This window comes from Euphorbia lathyris, chromosome 4, assembly GCF_963576675.1.
Source record: "Euphorbia lathyris chromosome 4, ddEupLath1.1, whole genome shotgun sequence".
NCBI lineage: Eukaryota > Viridiplantae > Streptophyta > Magnoliopsida > Malpighiales > Euphorbiaceae > Euphorbia > Euphorbia lathyris.
In genome coordinates this window covers 33,483,524-33,503,578 of record NC_088913.1, presented here as the reverse complement: position 1 = coordinate 33,503,578, position 20,055 = coordinate 33,483,524, and the positions used below count along the sequence as shown (strand labels likewise).

General features: G+C 38.4%; 1 protein-coding gene across 1 annotated transcript; it reads left to right on the top strand.

The window, feature by feature from the left end:
* Positions 1-17,788: 17,788 nt before the first annotated feature.
* On the top strand, positions 17,789-18,673 carry LOC136227128 (polygalacturonase-like). Its single transcript, XM_066015827.1, has 2 exons — positions 17,789-18,310; positions 18,418-18,673. The coding sequence occupies exons 1-2, from the start codon at positions 17,789-17,791 to the stop codon at positions 18,637-18,639; spliced, it is 744 nt and encodes a 247-aa protein (XP_065871899.1). The 3' UTR covers positions 18,640-18,673.
* The last annotated feature ends 1,382 nt before the right edge of the window (positions 18,674-20,055 follow it).

Here is a 20,055-nt window from a genome sequence, read left to right as displayed (position 1 = left end):
TAGGTTAAGTGAAATCTGTATTTCTACTCTTAAGCTATCACCTTGCAATGATTTAGAGTCGAGTCTTCCACAAGCGATCCTTGGATATATCTCCCATTAATCGGGAGTGATAAATGCTCAATCCAATGTATAACTACCCTGACATTACTTCCTGTGACACCCAACCTTTGCAGTTCACACCCCATAGTCATCTCTGTTAAGGATCGTGGGACCACAGGATCAAAGTCTCACATTCAGTAATTCAGGATGACCAATTAACATTCCTTTGAGTCTGAGGATTACTTATACCTATTAATACCAATGAGATGAACAGGTGACAAGGATGAATCTACCCATCCTGTTATCTCAAATCGGATCCCCAATCCTAATGAAAGACGTTTCATCGGATCTATGTAACTCTCCAGATATCTATATATATGAAGCTTGTGAGATCAGCTTTCTGTCGGACAGAAGACATTGTTACATACAAGTCTCAACTGTGATATATCAATCCTAAACATATCACTTGACTTGGGGTGGTTTTAAGTTTATTAGTTTATTATAAAGTTTTGTCTCACTTCATGCTTCTATGAACACTTTATAATCACTTTAAACAAACTTACGGATTTCCTTTTATTAGACTTTATATAGTGCTTAAAAGGGATTGCCTTTATATAGTTATAAAACATATATCTCATTAAAACAAATGATATAAAGAACAATTCATTTACATTAAGTTTGTGTCCTGCAACAATTGACTATAAGACACCAAACCCCAACAACTTAATAGGAATCCAATTCGGAATAGGATTCCTAATTATTATCTCACTATATATCTAATATATTTAGGATAATAATAAATAACCTAATTGGATATTAATAGGAGTATATTAATCTAATTAAAACTCCTAATTTAATTATCTCCTAATTAATTTAATTCATAATCCTTATCAAATTAGGATTAATGGAATAAAATTAATTCCTTATTTCTATATATAAATTTCGGCCCCCTCCATATATTTGGGCCTTACTGGGCTCAATTGGGCTTCCATCTATTAATCATATCCATCTCTCTTTTGGTTCCAAGTCTTATGTGTGATCTATTAGGTCCTTATTACTTCTGGCCGTATGCAACTATTAAATTAATTTCTTCAAGAATTATATTTAATCCTTGCATAACGGAATGATGTACTAAGTATGTTATAGGCAAGTCTGTAATCATTCCCCTAGAGTCCGTTAAGAAGACAGGTTGATTCTGTCGTTAACCCTTCCATATTAGTTACGGTATAATACGATCCTTTATCAACTACATCCTTGAACTGAATCTTATGACTATGGGTAATGTCAAGTCACATATAGCGAGACGTTTGTTTTACTTGTCCTTGGCTGAGTCAACTCAAATAGATAGGTTAAGTGAAATCTGTATGTCTACTCTTAAGCTATCACCTTGCAAGGGTTTAGAGTCGAGTCTTCCACAAGCGATCCTTGGATGTATCTCCCATTAATCGGGAGTGATAAATGCTCAATCCAATGTATAACTACCCTGAAATTACTTCCTGTGACACCCAACCTTTGCAGTTCACACCCCAGAGTCATCTCTGTTAAGGATCGTGGGACCGCAGGATCAAAGTCCCACATTCAGTAATTCAGGATGACCAATTAACATTCTTTTGAGTCTGAGGATTAGTTATACCTAGTAATACCAATGAGATGAACAGTTGACAAGGATGAATCTACCCATCCTGTTATCTCAAGTCGGATCCCCAATCCTAATGAACAACGTTTCACCGAATCTATGTAACTGTCCAGATATCTATATATATGAAGCTTGTGAGATCAGCTTTCTGTCGGACAGAAGACATTGTTACATACAAGTCTCAACTGTGATATATCAATCCTAAACATATCACTTGACTTGGGGTGGTTTTAAGTTTATTAGTTTATTATAAACTTTTGTCTCACTTCATGCTTGTATGAACACTTTATAATCACTTTAAACAAAGTTACGGATTTCCTTTTATTAGACTTTATTTAGTGCTTAAAAGGGATTGCCTTTATATAGTTATAAAACATATATCTCATTAAAACAAATGATATAAAGAACAATTCATTTACAATAAGTTTGTATCCCGCAACAATTGACTATAGGACACTAAACCCCAATAGTACGGGCATGAGTGGCTCGTGGGGGATGCATATCGGCGGTGTTCTTTCTCCGAACCATGGTGGAATGTGAGATAGAAAGAGTAGAAGAGGAGTGTTGTGAAGAGTTGGGGTAATGAGTGAGGAAGAAAAAGGAGGAAAGGAAGGGTGTATATATAGGAGGGAAGTGGGGATCCAAGCAAAACTCGGATCCCCAGGAGGGATACATGCAGCGTGAAGCGGCCACGCCACGCGTATCCCACCTCTTGAGCGCTAATTACACAATAGGGGCGCGATACGCGGGGCGTACATGGGGGTACGCCACGCGTAGTGCACCTCCTGCCCTTTTTTATGGTAGAAAAAGGCAGGGATGCGGGGCGTACAACGGAGTACGCTGCGCGTAAAACGAAATGTGAAAAATCTTTTTCGTTTTTTTAGAGGTATTTTGAATTTTTTTTTGGAGTTTTGATTTATGATGTTATTAATGAGGTGTTAATGTTTTTTATGTTTTTTATGTTTAATTAATGTTTTTGGGTGTTTTAATTTTGAAATTAAGAGGGTAGTTAATGTAAATTTATTATGGAGGGAGGTTGAGGATTTGAATTTGAAAGGATGGAAGAAGAGGTGGAGTGGAGAAGTGGGAAAGATTTTTGGGGAAGAGAAATGATGGGAGGTTATGAAGAAAAAGCTGTCATGGGGAGTTGTGATTCACAACTCCCGAGGATACGCGCGGCGTACCCTAGGGTACGCCCCGCGTGTCCTCTACGTGGCATTTATTAGGATTATTTTTAAGATACGTGGGGCGTATGGGGTTATACGTCCCGTGTACCTTAAATTTTTTTTTGGATTATTGTGGGATTTGTTTTTCTTTTGGTTTTATAAAAAAATAATAGAAACTAAGCTAAAAATAAAAATGAAAGTAAAAATTAAAACACAAGCGAAAATAAAATGTGAAACAATAACTTAAGAGGAAAAATTAAAGAGAAGATAAAAGAACAAAAATTTATAATACATATAAACAAAAAAAGGTTCGAGTAATTCAAACCAATGCTACGTTTATAGTCGAAGTAGCTCGACTTTCTCATGCCGCGGCTTAGGGCAAGATGTCCGGGTTGGAACTTGACGGGTCCGAACTCCTATTGTTGAGGAGCGTTATCACCTGTCCGGATTCCCGATTCTTACCCCGCGGGTTTTGTTTAGTGTTCACCGGGAGGGTTCCTAGTGGCCTTTCTTGTTGTTGACGGTTTAGGTGGGCCACCTGGCGGCTAAGATCCCTGCAAAACACTTCGCTATCGGAAAGATGGGTTAATATGTCCTTCAACAAAAACGTGACCGATTGGTCGTGTACATTGTTGGAAGGTGGAGCGTTTCGATTACCGGGCGTGGCTTGTGATTGCCCGAGCCCGTTTTCCCGAAATTCTTGCTCAAAGCCGGATGGGGGCCTCAACACATTATTATTATTACCATATGACAAGTTCGGGTGTTGGTACCGAGGTCGCCAATCGTTGTTATTATTACTGTGGTGGTGATAGGAGTTCGAATTAGGATTATACCTTGGATTTCCTCCTACGTAACTTACGCTCTCGATGTCGCCGGCGAAAGGGCTACCGGCTTGGCAGTTGAGTCCGTCGTGGTCTCCACCACAGTGATTGCACATCAGGACCTATGCACTTTTGTTGAGGCTTAGCTGGGCAATTAATGAGTCAAGTTTCTTATGCATTTCTGCTATGGAGCTCTTCGGAGCCTCTTTCTCCACATCAAACATTTGGTGTCGCGACGGCCCGGCAAGCCGATCCTCTTGCCATTGCACGCTTTTCCTCGCGAGCTCGTGAATGAGCTCGTAGGCCTCACTAGCTGACTTCCGAAATAGATCCCCACCTGCAGCGGAATCAACAGTCGCACGGTTAGTGGGGGTTAACCTGTGGTAAAAAGTGCTTACCAAGTCGTGCTTCGGAATGTCATGGTGGGGGCAGTTTCAGAGCAACTTCCGGAACCTAGCCCAAGCTGCATGAAGGGCCTTGCATTCCAATTGCCTGAAGGACGTGATATCGGTCCGTAACTTGACTATTTTGGATAGCGGAAAATAGTAGGAAAGGAACTCCTTTTCGAGCTCCTCCCATGACGTGATGGATCCCGCCTCCAATGAGTGTAGCCATTCCAACGCATGTCCTGTCAATGAAAAAGGAAATAATTTCAGTCTCACAGCCTCAATGGGAACATCATTTTGCCGAGAGGTATCGGCACACATAAGAAATTTATCCAAATGTTCGTTGGGGTTCTCATGGAGTTCCCCTCCGGATTGACCACATTGTTGTATCAGTTGGATCATGCCGGTCTTGATCTCGTATGTGTTGGCCGGGATCGTGGGAGCGACAATGCCATTACGATTCTGGGGGCGATGCGGAGCAAGGATCTCCATCATCGAACGTGTATCATTGCCCCCGCGGATGTTGTTCACGTGCGGCCTTTGGTTTCCGTCGGGTTGGTTGACCTCAGCGTTGGGGTTTGCCATTCTTTCTCTACATAACCTACAAAGAGTACGTTCAATTTCGAGATCAATAGGTACGAGAGAATCACTCTTAGATCGGGTGTGCATAAAGTAAAACAAGTATAAAAGAATTATCAACAAGAAAAATAGTGTTAGTAAAAGTATACATAAACAATTTATACAAAAAGAATGCTTAAACTAACAATGAAACGTTTTTGTCTAATATTGTAGGAGATTATAAATCCCCCGGCAACGGCGCCAAAAACTTGATAGCGCGACGCCTAGTGGTAGCGTTTCTACGACGAAATATATATATTATGAGTGCAGACTCTATATCTGTGGATGTGATTTTTATAAATTGCTCTTAACTCTACTAGACGCTACGACTACTTAGAGGCAAGTGTACCCAGTCGTATCAAGTAATAATCCGGTTAAGACCGGGTATCGAATCCACGGGATTTATAATTACAAGTATTAGACGACTCGGTTCCGTATGTTATTTAAGCGGCGATTACTTTGGGGTAAAGTAAGACACAACTACACACTATCCCTAACTATTGGCGACTTAGGTTTGTGTAGCTAAAACCCTATGAAGTGGGATGAATATCGATAAGTTATAACCACGATAAATAACGACTCTAAATGTATACGGATAATAGTTTACTCTTGCAAAGATGACTAAGTGTAGTAGGACCGACCCGTGAAGCACTTTAGACTACGTGATTCCTAGTCAAGGCGTGTCTAATGCGGGGGAATTAGAAACTAGGGCCCGTAAGTTCCGTGGCTTGTCAATTCCTACGGTTTCCAGTTTGTCACTTCCGGTAGGGCAACACCTATATAACTCCCTAAAGATAGCCCGAATGGCGTCGGAAACCGCGTTCTCCTACACAATAATCAATTATCAATATCAAAACAAGTAGCAAACACTAACACGTAAAGGGAAATAGAGATTATAAATCATGAAATTATAAATATGAAATGTATATAAATGGAATACAACCAAGCCTAGTACATAGGAAGAGTACAAGCTAATTAGCACGTAAAAAGCGGATAATCCGCCCTTGAAACTAGCTAACCGGACTCAAAGCCGTCTCCTAGGTCGTGGAGGTGGAACTCTCGAGCTTGGTGACGAATGGTGGAGCGGAGCTTCGATGAAATGCCGGAACAACCGAACAAGCTCTCGAGGTGGAGAGTTTAGCTACAAAAACTGAATCTATACTACAACAATAATCAAAACAATTATAGTTTCCTCTCTAGTGTGTAATTGTTTCTTGGTGTCAAATGAAGTTCAAGAGCTTCCTATTTATAGACATCAAGCAAGGGCAATGTTGTAACTTCACAAAGTACAAGTATGGAGCAACATTATTTGGTGCAGAAATCCCATGATACGCCCCGCGTGAGGTGGTCTACGCCCCGCGTAAGTGCCCATTCCGTCAGAAATCTCCTGCATGTGGACCAATTCCGTGCCTTGTTGTCTCAAGCACGCCCTGCGTAGTTAAAGTACGCCCCGTGTGTTTGAGTCTCTGAAGTTTTATTGCTTGAATTGGAGCTTTTACGCCGTGCGTAGCTGAAGTACGCCCCGCATAAAAGAGTCTCTGAGTTTTTATCATTGAGGAATTGCCTGGTACGCCTCGCGTGTATGGTTATACGCCCCGCGTACGAAGAGTTGACTCAGGGAGACAGTGCAGTCTGACTTTCAGGATTAGGCCAATTATTTCCGACATGTGTCATACGCCCCGCGTAGGCTGGCATACGCCCCGCGTATGCTGAGTCAATTCCACATGGCGCCTGCGGATAAGGCAATTATTGCTGACAACATGTTTCACACCCCGCGTAAAGGATGATACGCCCCGCGTATTTGAGTAGATTTTTGCTCCTTGTTCGTACCTGAAATACAAATCTTGCGAGCCGAGTTAGCTTGACGTTTTTATTTCCTAAACTAATCAAAAGCATGGAAAATTAACTGAAAGTACGAGATTTATTTTTATTTCTTTATTTTATCAAAACACTTTATTTTTGTAATTAAACTTATTTATTTTATCCAAAATCAACCCGTAAATCATGCTAAAAGATAGGGGTAAAATACCCCTATCACTCAGCGCTCTCTGATATTTAAACCTTCCGCATAAAACTGAGTTAAATAGAATATGTTCTATGAGCTGACCTATTTTTGAAAACTGACCTTAGACCTACTCGATTAAACCTTAAAATGTTTAGAGTAAAGCTTACTCAGCAGCTCAACCCTTACGGCGGAGTTATTTGACAAAATTAGGTCAACTATCATGGGGGAGCTCAACACTGAGTTCTGCAACTGAATATTTTTGCCAACATCAAAATGGGGAAGTTTGTTGAAACACCTTTCCACATGATTTTGATTTGACAAAATTATTTAAATGATGATAAAAATATTCTAACACATTAAATTTAAATGCTTTGATTTATTACACTAATATGTTTGTTCAATGTTGAGTTTAATTGTTTATAAGACATTGAGATTAAAAATCCCAAAGGCCCATAAAGTGGAAGTCAATCCCAAATTAACACATCAAGACCATTCGGCTCAAGAGTTCAAAACGAAGCCGTACCAAGTAAAACGACGACTCAGCAAGAGAAGGATCGAGAAGCCTTCGTGGCAAAAGCTTCAAGTGGAAGCTGCTGAGTTGGACGACAATGCAGTCTGGACAGCAGCAGACAATGTTCAACTTCCAGACAAAGTATTTCTACTTTGGGAAAAGTTCAGAAGGTGCAGGAAGCTGTCTCGTGGACTTTTCCTTAAATGTTGAAACATTCTGCCGAAGACTGACGAAGACAGAAGATGCGTGAATCCTATTAGCCAACGACGCTAAGCACGCCCAGAGTGACAACGACAGGAAGCCATTTCCCTCCAACGGTTATTTCGAAATTCGAAATAACCAGGTGCCTCAAATGTCACTATATAAAGGCCATCCATTTGCTTCAATCGATGCAGATCTTCAATTAGTCGAAACGCTGACCAAATTCATACTTGAAGTTTCTGTGAGAAAAGCAAAGCAAATACCTTACACCTATTTCCATATTATTGTGTAAAAGTCTTAGCAATTGTTGTTTAGGGCAAACACTTTATCATTTCTAGAAGAATAGAAAGGAGAGGCTGAGTACTCGGTTATAGTACTCAGCGTAGATATAGGAGTGACTAGAGGTATAAAGGAAGGTACTCTTGTTATACTCAGCTTCTATCTGTAAAAGGTTTCGTGCTCTACCTTTAAAGAGCTCAGTAGAGAATTCAAAAAGCTCGGAACGAGTTCCAGGGACTGGACGTAGGCGGAGAGGCCGAACCAGGATAAGTCTGCTGAGTAATATCTTTCTAACCCTTAAACTCCTTTAATATATATTGCTTGCTATAAAACTGACTAAGTAAAGAACTCACGGTGAGTTAAGTCTACTAAGGAGCTGAGTTCAGGAATAGACTCTAAGTGCTATTTCCTGACTCAAGTAAAGAAGCAGACTTAGGCACAAGTTGACTAAGCTTGTGTCTTGAATCTACTTAGTGACGCTGTGTAAACCTTTTCATAAGAAAAGAAGTCAGCCTCAACGGACAAATTTTTAAATAGTTCCTATCCCCCCCCTTGGAACTAACTTGTCATGTTATAAGGGACCAACACTATTGGGCTCTGAAATTTTTAAATTTTGATGTGCAGGCCATGGGGGACCAACGTCTCCTCCAACTCAATACCCTTGATGAACTTCATCTCGGTTCGTACGAAAATGCCAAGATTTACAAAGAGCGTACGAAGAAATGGCACGACAAGCACGTGCAAATCAGGGAATTCAACAAGGGGGACCAAGTCCTCCTATATAATTCTCGCCTCCGCTTGTTCCCAGGAAAATTAAAAAGTTGGTGGTTGGGACTGTACACCGTTATTAATGCCCACTCGTCCGGAGCGGTCGACATCCAAGGTTCCGACAACGCAACCCACCGGGTGAACAGCCACCGTCTGAAAATATACTGCGGAGGCACTCTTCCACAACACGGTGAAGCCACATTCCTCTAAACACTATAAGCATGCACACATCACGAGAAAGTCGAGTTACTCCGACTCTAAACGTAGCCTCGGTTTGCATTCCTCAAACCCTATGTTTATATGTATCATATCCATTTGTTCTTTCTTCATATGCATTGTCTCTTTTTCATGTTTCTTTTAAATAAAAAAATTAACGAAAAAACAAATCCCTTGCTAATCCAAAGCTCTTACGCGGGGCGTACACACCATCACGCCCCACGCCGCTGAGTCTCTGACCCTATTTTGACAATTCACGCGAAGCGTACGCACCAGTACGCCCCGCATAACCAAGTTTCTGATCTTTTTAATAAAGTTCAAACGAATGGCTACACGGGGCACCCCTCTTAGTGCGCCCCACGTAACTGAGTCTCTGGCTCAAATACACGTAAAACGCACCTCCTACGTGGGGCTCCCCCCTGGGCACGCCTCGCGTAGGACCTGACCTTAAGGGTCCTTTTTAATATTCTATCTTTATTTTTGTTTTTGTTTTTTCTTTTCTTTTGCAACGTCCTTGGAATATACGTCATTTTAATCATGCGGAGGGTCGTGCAACCCCACACTTACCGTTTGTTTTACACTAACAAAAACAAAAATAAAAAATCAAATAAACAACAAAATAATTAAACTAATTTATTGATTCTTAAATTTTTCTGACACACTACCCCCCTCGGAAATTAATTAAAAGTTCTATTATTTGTTCTTAAATGAGAAAACGTTCACACAAAGGATCGGTTTGATTAAGAAATTTTAGTCTTGGTTCTAAAGTTATAGAATTTATGCAAAGCCTAGATTCGTACTAAAGAAAAAGCATTGAGTCCTAACCCAAAGGTTATCTCTATAATGAAATCTAAAAAGGCAATAAAAACGGGATAGTTGAAAATTTGACGAGAACTTGAACGTACACAATTTAACCTGAAATTTTGTGAGATATTTTTGAGCCTAAAAGAGTTCGTACGAGAACTCTATTTCTTTCACAATTTTTCGAGAGCTTTGACTTCACTCGATTCATAGAGTTTGCACCTAATACCGGGTTAAGTACACTTATTTTGGTATAAATGGCAATAGATGATAAAACAAACCCACTTAGGCTAATTCTTTTCTTAACTTATTTTTCTCTTTTTCATTAACCTCTAGGAAACCTCCTCGAGCCTATTAACCAACTTTTTGTTAATACCCTTTTAACATTTAACCCTTTTTCCTCTTGTTTAAACACCAACAAAATCAAATCGCACAAAAATTACCCAAAATAAGTCAATGCCTTGATAAGTAAGCACCATAAGCTTTCGAAATCGTTTTTTGTGCCGCTCTCAAAACAAAAAGAAAAAGAAAAACACAATAAAGAGCAAAAGGCATTCTCAAGCTCAACCCGAGCAACTTCGAGTTATATTTTACGAACTTACTAAGGCCAAAATAAAAACACGGTGTGATCATCAAAATGGTGTTTGAGCTCGAGTTTCTAAAAATTAACCACTAAAAAGCCACCCACATTACAACCCCCCTCCAGGTTCATTTTTAATATTGCCTAGACCATAACATAGGAAGAAAAACCCGGATGAAAATGCAAACTCAAAGTGACTTCGAGTAAGTGCAAAGGAGAGTGCAAAAACACCGACCCACCAAAATTTGAGCGTGAGAGTGAAATCCCTTGGTGAGGTACTATCGGGTTCTCAAAAGATAATCGACCCCCGTTAATATTTCCTATTAAATTTGATCATGGAGGTTTCAAACAAGTTTTGGTCACTCATTTGTTTGCGTAGGTACTTGCCGAAAACTTTGCATAAAACTTTAGCTTTGGGATCACGCACTTGGTAAAACCAACCAACGGTTTGTTTCTTAATCATCTCAATCCCTTGTCTTTCGATTTCTTTTACTTGAGGACAAGTAAAACTTTAAAGTCCGAGGAGGTTTGATAGGGGCGTTTCGTCCCTATCTTTTAGCGTGATTTACGGTTTAATTTTAGATGAAATAAATAAGTTTAATTGCAAAAATAGAATGTTTTAATAAAATAACGAAATAAAAATAAATTCCGTACTTTCGGTTAATTTTGCTTATTTTTGATTAAATTAGAAAATAAAACATCAAGCTAACTCGGCTCTCGAGAATTGTATTTCAGGTACGAGTAAGGAGCAAAAATCCACTGACATACGCGGGGCGTGGAACACAGTGTCAGAAATAATTGCTCAATCCGCAGGCACCACGTGGAACTTGTCCACTGCCACGCGGGGCGTCCTACCTTCCACGCGGGGCGTATGAGCAATGATAAGTAATAATGTCTCAATCATGAATGTCAGACTGCAAGATCTTCTAAGTCAACTGAAAATACGCGGGGCGTACAACCATACACGCGGGGCGTGTATGGGAAGTTCTTCAGTCCAAAAAACCAGAGACTCATTTATGCGAGGCGTGCTTCAGCTACGCGTGGCGTAAAAGACCCAATTCAAGCAATAAAATCTCAGAAACTCAACTACGTGAGGCGCACCCCAGTCCACACAGGGCGTGGTTGAGACAACAAGATCTGGATTTGGTCCACATGCAGGAGATTTCTGACGGAATGGGCAAATACGCGGGGCGTACTCCACCATACGCGAGGCGTGTCATGGGAAATCTGCAGAAAATCATGTCCCTCCATACTTGTATCTTGTGAAATTACAATTCTACCCCTTGCTTGATGTGTATAAATAGGAGTGACTAACACTCATTTAGTAAGCTTTTTGATATATAAAATTCTTGCTATAGATTAAGTTCTTGTTTCATAGTTTTAAATTTTATTTTACATAGCAAAACTCTATCATCTTGAGAGCTTGTTCGTTGATTCCGGCATTCCGTCAAAGTTTCGTTCCTTCTCCGTTCACCAAGCTCGAAAGCTCCACCTCCAAGTCCTTAGAGATGGCCTTGAGTCCGGTTAGCTAGTTCCGAGGGTGGATTCTTCCCTTTTCACTTGCTAATTAGCTTGTACTCTTCCTATGTACTAGGCTTGGTTGTATTCCATATTTACATTCTCCATATTTATAATTTATGATTCATAATCTCTTTTTCTATATATGTGTTGATGTTTGTTACTTGTTTTGATACTCGTAATTGATTATTGTGTAGGAGAACGCGATTTCCGATGCCATTCAGGCTATCTTTAGGGATTCATATAGGTGTTGCCTTACCGGAAGTGACGCTCTGGAAACCGTAGGAATTAACAAACCACGGAACTTACGGGCCCTAATTTATGATCCCGAGCATTGGACATGCCTTGACTAGGAACCACGTAGTCTAAGTACTTCACGGGTCGGTCACACTACACGTAGTCGTCATTGCAAGAGTAAATCATCAACCGTATATGTTTTGGGAGTCATTGTTTGTCATATTTATAACTATTCGCTATCCGTATCATTTCGTAGATTTTTTGTTATATAAATTTGTCTCACCCATAGTTAGGAGTAGTTTGTAGTTGTTCCCCGAATCAACTCAAAGTATTCACCGCTTAGATAACGTATAAAACCGAGTCATTTAATACTTATAGTTATAAATCCCGTGGATTCGATACCCGGTCTTAACCGGATTATTACTTGATACGACGGGGTACACTTGCCCCTAAGTAGTAGCGTCTAGTAGAGATAGAGCATTTAGGAAGATCACATCCATAATCGTAACGCACTCATCATAATATATTTCGTTTTAGGGCTCTACCGGACACTCATCAAGTTTTTGGCGCCGTTGCCGGGGATTTATAATTTCTTGCAATATTAGACAAAAACGTTTTATTGTTAGTCTAGGCATTATTTTTGTATAAATTGTTTATATGTACTTTTTATATATACTTTTTACTAACAACATTCTTTCTTATTTATAATTTAGTTCATTTATTTATTTTATGCACACCCGATCCCAGAGTGATACTCTCGTTCCTATTGATCTTGAAATTGAATGTACTCTTTGTAGGATTCGGAGAGAGAAAATGGCAAACCTCAACAATGAAGCTAACCAACCCGAGGTCAACCAAAGGCCGCCGGTGCAACCCGTGAATAACAACCGCAATGGTGGAGGCAACGACATGCGCTCAATGATGGAGATTCTTGCTCCGCATCGCCCTCAAAACCGCAACGGAATCGTTGCCCCCACCATTCCGGCCGACACATATGAATCAGTCGTTTGCGGCGGCTCTCTCTTGAAATATTGATCCCGTAATCGCACACGATCCGGAGTCACCTATCATAACTGATGAAAGGGGGTTTTCAAGCAATTAAAATCCAGCAATCAATTTATAAGGAATGTCTATTGGTGTGTCAGAATTCAATCATCGGGCGCATCACTCTGTTGAAAGGTGAATCCCCATGGAAGCACTCGAAGCTAAAGCTCAAACTGAACTCAATCTGGGGCAGAAAGATGGATTGTAAACTTATTTCCCTTGGAAGAGTCTTCTACCATATCATTATGCCCTATGCAGAGGCACTCCAAGCAGTCTGGAGTCAATGTGTCATTCCTCTGAAACTAGGTATTATTCGTTTCTCTCCTTAGTCTCCTGGTTTTAATCCTAATTCTTATAAATCATCTTCGACTCAAGTCTGGGTCCTATTTTACAATCTGTCTTGGGAATATTGGGATAAAAGAATCTTGTCTAGCATTGCTCATGCAGTGGGGATACCACTTTACTTTGACAACAATACTATGGCTGGGGAACTGGGACACTACGCAAGGGTCCTGATTGATGTGGATTTGGCACAGGACCTTCAATTCAAATTATGTGTGGATACAAAGACAAGAAAGCAGTGGGTAAACATAGAATATGAAAGGCTCCTGAGCATCTGCTCTATTTGCAAGGTGATAGGGCATTTGGCAGGTAGCTGCCGCCAAAACTCGGGTAGGGAAAGCACAGTACAGAAGATAGCCCAAAACATTGAGAAGAAACAACAGGGTAGAGTTGTGGACTCTGGGAAGCAAACAACTGAGAACATTGTGGTAAACAGGACAAAGAAAGAGGATGAACAACCAGTGAAGTCTTAGAACAAATGATGGGTGGATTTCAGTGACACGAGTAGCATTATAGGCTCTAATGCACAATGGGAAGAACCAAATAATGAGACGGCAGCTCAGACTTTAGGTATCCATCAGCCCCCTGATATTCTACAAGTTAATAAGGCTCTACATGACTGGCAGTGGTCGATCCCCCCTCAAATTAGCCTCCCTGCAATGGAACATAAAAAAGCAAGCCCTTTGGATATGGTGGTTCATAGCGGCTACATAAACAGTGAGTCTCAAGAGCAAGCCTTACCATCGGTAGAAAAGCGGATATAAGTTAAAAGGAAAAAGCCCAGGCAATTGCCTTCCTTTTCGTCAATAGCTAGAGCCAAAAGGCTCATCCGACCACCCAAACGATATCAATGAAAGTACTTTTCTGGAACTGTAGGGGGTTGTGGAACCCTCGCACCCAAAGAGCTTTAAAACTTCTTTGTCACACGCATAGACCGGATATTCTCTGTCTCGCTGAACCTATGATCCTCTTTGACTGTTGGGGTTTAGTGTCCTATAGTCAATTGTACTAGGATATAAACCAGCTAGAAATGAATTGTTCTTTTATATCATTTGTTTTAATAAGATATGGTTTTCAACTATATAAAGGCAATTACTTTTAAGAACTAAATAAGTCAAATAAAAGAAAATCCTTAAGTTTATTTAAAGTGATTATAAAGTGTTCATACAAGCATGAAGTGAGACAAAACATTATAATAAACTAATAAACTTAAAACCACCCCAAGTCAAGTAATATGTTTGAATAGGGATTGACATAATACTGTTGAGACTTGCATGTGACAATGTCTTCTATTGTGAATAGAGAACTGATCTTACAAGCTTCAGATATGTAGATATTTGGGCAGTTACATGGATCCGGTGAATGAGTTCATTAGGATCGGGGACCCGGCTTGAGATAACAGGATGGATGGATTTATCCTATGTCACTTGTTCATCACATTGGTATTAGTAGGTATAAGTAATCCTCAGACTAAAAGGAATATTAATTAGTGATTCTAGATTATGGAATGTGATACTTTGACTCTGTTCAAACACGATCCATAATAGGGATGACCCTGGGGTGTGTGCGGGCTGGCGTTGGGTATCACAGGAAGTAATTGTAGAATAGTTAATATTGGATTGAGCATTTCTCACTCTTGATAAATGGGAGATATGTCCAGGGATCACTTGTGGAAGACTTGACTCTAAATCCTTGCAAGGTGATGGATTAAGGGTTGAAATAAAGATTTCACTTAATCTATCTATTCAAAGTTAACTTTGTTGAAACACATTTCCACAATGATTTTGATTTGACAAAATTATTTAAATTAGATTTAAATCCCTATGATAAAATATTCCAACACATCAAATTTAAATGGTTTGATTTATTTATTACTAATGTGTTTGTTCGATGTTAAGCGTTTAATTAATAAGATTTAAAAGACATTAAAGACCAAGGCCCAAAAGCCCACAAGAGAAGGTCAAAGCCCAAGTCAACAGATGCAACCCTCTTGAAGAATGCGGCCCAACAGGAAGAAGGATCGAGAAGGCATTCCTAACAACTTCACGTCGAAGCTGCTGAGTCGAACATATAGAATACATGTAAACAGTTGACCTGAACAACTTCGAGGCAAAGCTATTCCACTTTGGGAAAGATTCAGATGTAGCAGAAAGCTATCTAGAAGACTTTACCATAAGTAGAGAGACAATCTGACGGTTACCGACCGGAAGTACCTTTCACCTGAATCAGACAGAAAAGGCAATGTTCTCATTGGCCAAAGACACTGAGTATTGACGAGTGAAAGCAATAGCATGCCGTTTCCCTCGAACGGTTATTTTGAAATTTGAAATAACCGGTGCCTCAGATGTCACTATAAATAGGCCTCTCATTTGCTTCATTCGATGCAGATCTTTGCCAAGTCAAAACGCTAACCAAATTGCTACTTGAAGTTCTGTGCCAAAGCAAAGCAAAGAAATCTTACACTCACTCTCATTTTGTGTAAAATTCTAGATTGTAAAATCATCTAAAGTGTTCTTTGTATTTAGAACAAATCTTTATCATTTCTAAAGATTAGAAGGAGATAATGAATTGCTCGGTTATAGCACTCAGTGGTAGAAATAGTATTGGGTATAGGATATAGAGGAAGGTACTCTGTATACTCACTGACTATTGTAAGAGGTTTGTGCTCTACCTGAAAGATAACAATAGTTTCAACCACATCTAATCAAAATTTTCAAGTTTTTGTTGACTTATAAGTTTCTCCGCTATAAACATAATGAATTTTTTTATAATTAATTCATATTTATATAATGGTGATATGTTTGAACGGTTCTAGAAGATTTTTAAAGATATAAAATTTCTAAGCGCAATCCGAGAGGATTCATGACTAATTCTAATCAAACCAAGTTGGCCCATATGGTCTAGTTCCGATTTGATAACTGTGATTTGACCCACAAACACACTCTCGTATTCATTCACTTCTACAAGAACAATGATATACCATGTGAATATAAAATCCTTTTGGGATGTTATTTTTGTCTGTTAAGCAGTAATGCCACAATGTTCATGCATATATGATGTCTGATATAGCTTAAGGATATTTTCCAATTATATAGTTATGGTGGGTGGCTAAGGGTTTCATTTACAGGGCCTCTAAATCGAGAATATAATGGATTTAATTAAATGGATAGGTCAAATGAAAAATAAGATATATATAAGCTCATTGAAAAATGATTGATTTAAGGAATAAAATTGTATAATTATCATCTTTTCATTGATAATAAAGTCCATTTCATTGTAGAATTTTCCCTCCAAATTTTTTACATAAAACTTATTTGAATTATAATATAATAATTATTGAGATCTCAACTGTTAAAAGTTATTTACATAAATAATTACTATCCCGTAACCGAAGATGAGTTTTATTTCATGTTATATGTCGAAGGGTAGCCGGAATATGAAATTACAAATAAAAAACTCATCTTTTCTTAATAAGGTTTGAAATTGCACGGTCTTGTAAATGTTAGACTTAAGATTTCAATGTTTTGAACGTAGAGACTATTTTTTTCCCAATAACCATTAGGTAAATTTATACCTTATCCTACAATACTACAAAGCTCCTAACGGCTTCGTATTTGTTGATAAAAGAAAAATTGAAAGTATATATATCAACTCATGAATAAAGAAAACGATATACATTCACTTCTCTTATTACCTTCCATTTTACATTACATTTTATTTATCATATCTCTTTTTTATAATCATTATTTTATGAAAATAACATTTGAGGTTATTGAACTCTTCTACAATAGTTTTCCCAAAAAAAAAAGTTGCACAAATTTAAAACATGAATAGGAAATGTATGCGGTCCTCATGCATGCATTTGAGCAAACATATGGCATTTCTCCAAAAATAGGAAGAGTCAATCGTAAACAAAAGAAGATCTAACAACTAATTCCTAAAATTAGATAATGTACACTTATAAAACCATCATCCAATTAAGCAAGAAAATACCAAAAGAAATTGTAGAAAGATAAATGGAATATTGTTTAATGTTGTCAACTCTATTTACGATTTTGATTGTGTTATCTAATGTAAAAGCACAAGCACCAGCAGCACCGGGTGCGGGTGGAGGAGGGGATATAATGACATTTGGAGCAAAACCTGGTGCAGATAGTGCTCAGGTAATTCATATAGGAACAATATTACATCACTGTTGAACAAATATATGCATTAATTAATTAGAATTTTCCTTTGTTAGGCTATAACGACTGCTTGGAAAGAGGCATGTGCGGCAGCAGGTACCGGTACGGTGACAATTCCTACAGGAACATTTTTAACAGGGCCAGTGTTACTGGCAGGTCCTTGCAAAGGAGAGATGAAATTTAACCTTATAGGAACCTTACAGGCACCACTTAAAGTGGAAACTTCTGGTTGGATTACTTTTGAACATGTTGATAAACTCACAATAAGTGGGACTGGAACTCTAGATGGTCAAGGCGAAGAAATGTGGAAGAGCCAACCTGGTTGTTTCAAGACTGCAAAAATGTGAAAGACAACAGCAATTGTAATTAAGCTTGCTCATTCAGCATCAGCAGTTATATTACATATATCTATTTGTGATTCTAACTAATTAAAATTATGCAGAATCTAAGGCTTGATTTCATAAAAACTGGTCTTGTGGAAGGTATCACATCCCTCAATAGTAAGAATTTCCATATCAATGTTTTGTCTAGCACTGACATCACATTGCAAAAGCTTACAATAACTGCACCCGCTGAAAGCCCTAATACAGATGGAATTCATGTTGCAAGATCAAAGGGAGTTACCATTACTGACGTTAACATTGGTACTGGTGATGATTGTGTCTCTGTTGGTGATGGAACATCAGACTTAAAGGTAATAAATGTCAAATGTGGTCCTGGTCATGGAATTAGTATCGGAAGTTTAGGACTATACCAGAATGAGGAACCTGTAACCGGAGTCACTGTTCAAGGATGCACCCTTACAAAAAGTGATAATGGTGTGAGAGTTAAATCATGGCCGGACAAATACGGTTGCGAAGCATCGGGCATACACTTTTCAGATATTACCATGGAAGAGGTTGAGAATCCTATCATTATAGATATGATGTATTGTCCACCCGGTGGATGCAATACAACGGTACGAATTTCCACATATTTCTATACAAAAATGCTATACAAGGATTGGTTTCATTTTCATGTCTTATTTTTCTTATCATATCACTAACCTTATTGCTTAATTTCTAGGCTCCGTCAAAGGTCAAGCTTACTGATATTTCCTTTAAAGGCATCAAGGGTTCAACACCCACTCCTGATGCAATTTCAATCAACTGTATGCCTGGAAGTTGCACAAATATAGGACTTGCTGACATTGATCTCAAATTTACTGGACCTAAAGGACCTCCAATAGCTAATTGTACCAATATTAAGCCAACTATGACCGGAACTGTGAATCCTGCAGGATGTTAATGTTAATTAATGCAAATCCACACCTATTTTTGACCTTTATACAATTTTCTATGCGAGAGTTTTTACAATTTTGGTTATATATATTGATATGTAATATTAATTCATCTTTACTCTTGATGCTAATGGATTATTGTTTTTTTAGAATATATTAATTACTTATTTTGAGACCATTACCTTTTCTTTTTCTCCACATGTTTTATATATCCCTACACTTAATATATACATTTTTATGGTGTGATGATGCATTTGTACCATAACATTAGATACTTGCTACCCTAATTGCAAAATATAATATAATTTTCGCTACTAGTTAAAACCACCACTTGTATATGGTTTAGGTTGGTTAAGGCACAAGATCATCTATTCAACTAGGGTTCGAATTCTGGAGATGATAATGCAGTTGTAATTAAAAAAAAGTTGAGCATCTCCTAAAAAATGCGGTCAAGAACTCCACCACCGGCAATGGGCTTGCCTTATCTTCACATGTTATTGAGTGGTTATTCATATTTAATCATAAAGCTAGGATGTAATGAGGAAGGGTTTAACAGTAGCAAGAAAAGTTGTTGGCTTAACATTTACTATTTGCTTATTTTAATGTTCAAGAAATCAGGAAGTCTCCAAAAAAAAATGCAATATCCATTAACCCAACATCGAGTTTCTTTACATTGCACTCAATCACCATCACAATATCCAGTTAGCTGTAAATTACTTACAAAAATGTAAAATAAGCCATAGTTCATGGTACCTTTAAGATACCGAATAAGATAAAGAAAATCATCCATATGATGAGAACAAGGAATGTGCATGAACGGATTGAGTGCTTGGACAACAAACCCAATAACAAGATGAGTAAAATTAAGATAAATCAACCGAAAATAAACCTATGATGAACATATGGTGTGTGATAAACAGATCCAATAGAGAGTTCCATGTCAATATTTAGTCGCATAGGAAAAGAAGGAAGAGCCTGATCAAGACCAACATCAGAAATCAAATTAGAGAAATATTTACGTTGAGATTAAAAAAAAAGATGTCGTCATTTTCTGTTGTTATTTCAATACCAAGGAAATATTCAGCGTGGCCTAAACCCTTAATTGTAAAAGAAGAATGAATATATTGTTTAAAATATTCAATAGAAGTTTCATAGTTACTAGTTATAAGAACATCGTCTATAGAGGCAATAAGAACGTGAATCACACCTTTTTGAACATATGTAAAAAGGCAACTATCAATATAGTTTGGGTGAAATCAAACATTATTATTTGAGAAGTAAATTCCTTGTTCTACTATCGACCAACCTATTTAAGCCCATATATGGATTTCCTCAATTGACAAACTTGACCATTAAGCGCTTTGGTATAACCTTGTGGCAGATTGAAATAGATTAATTCATTGATAAATGCATAAAGGTCATAA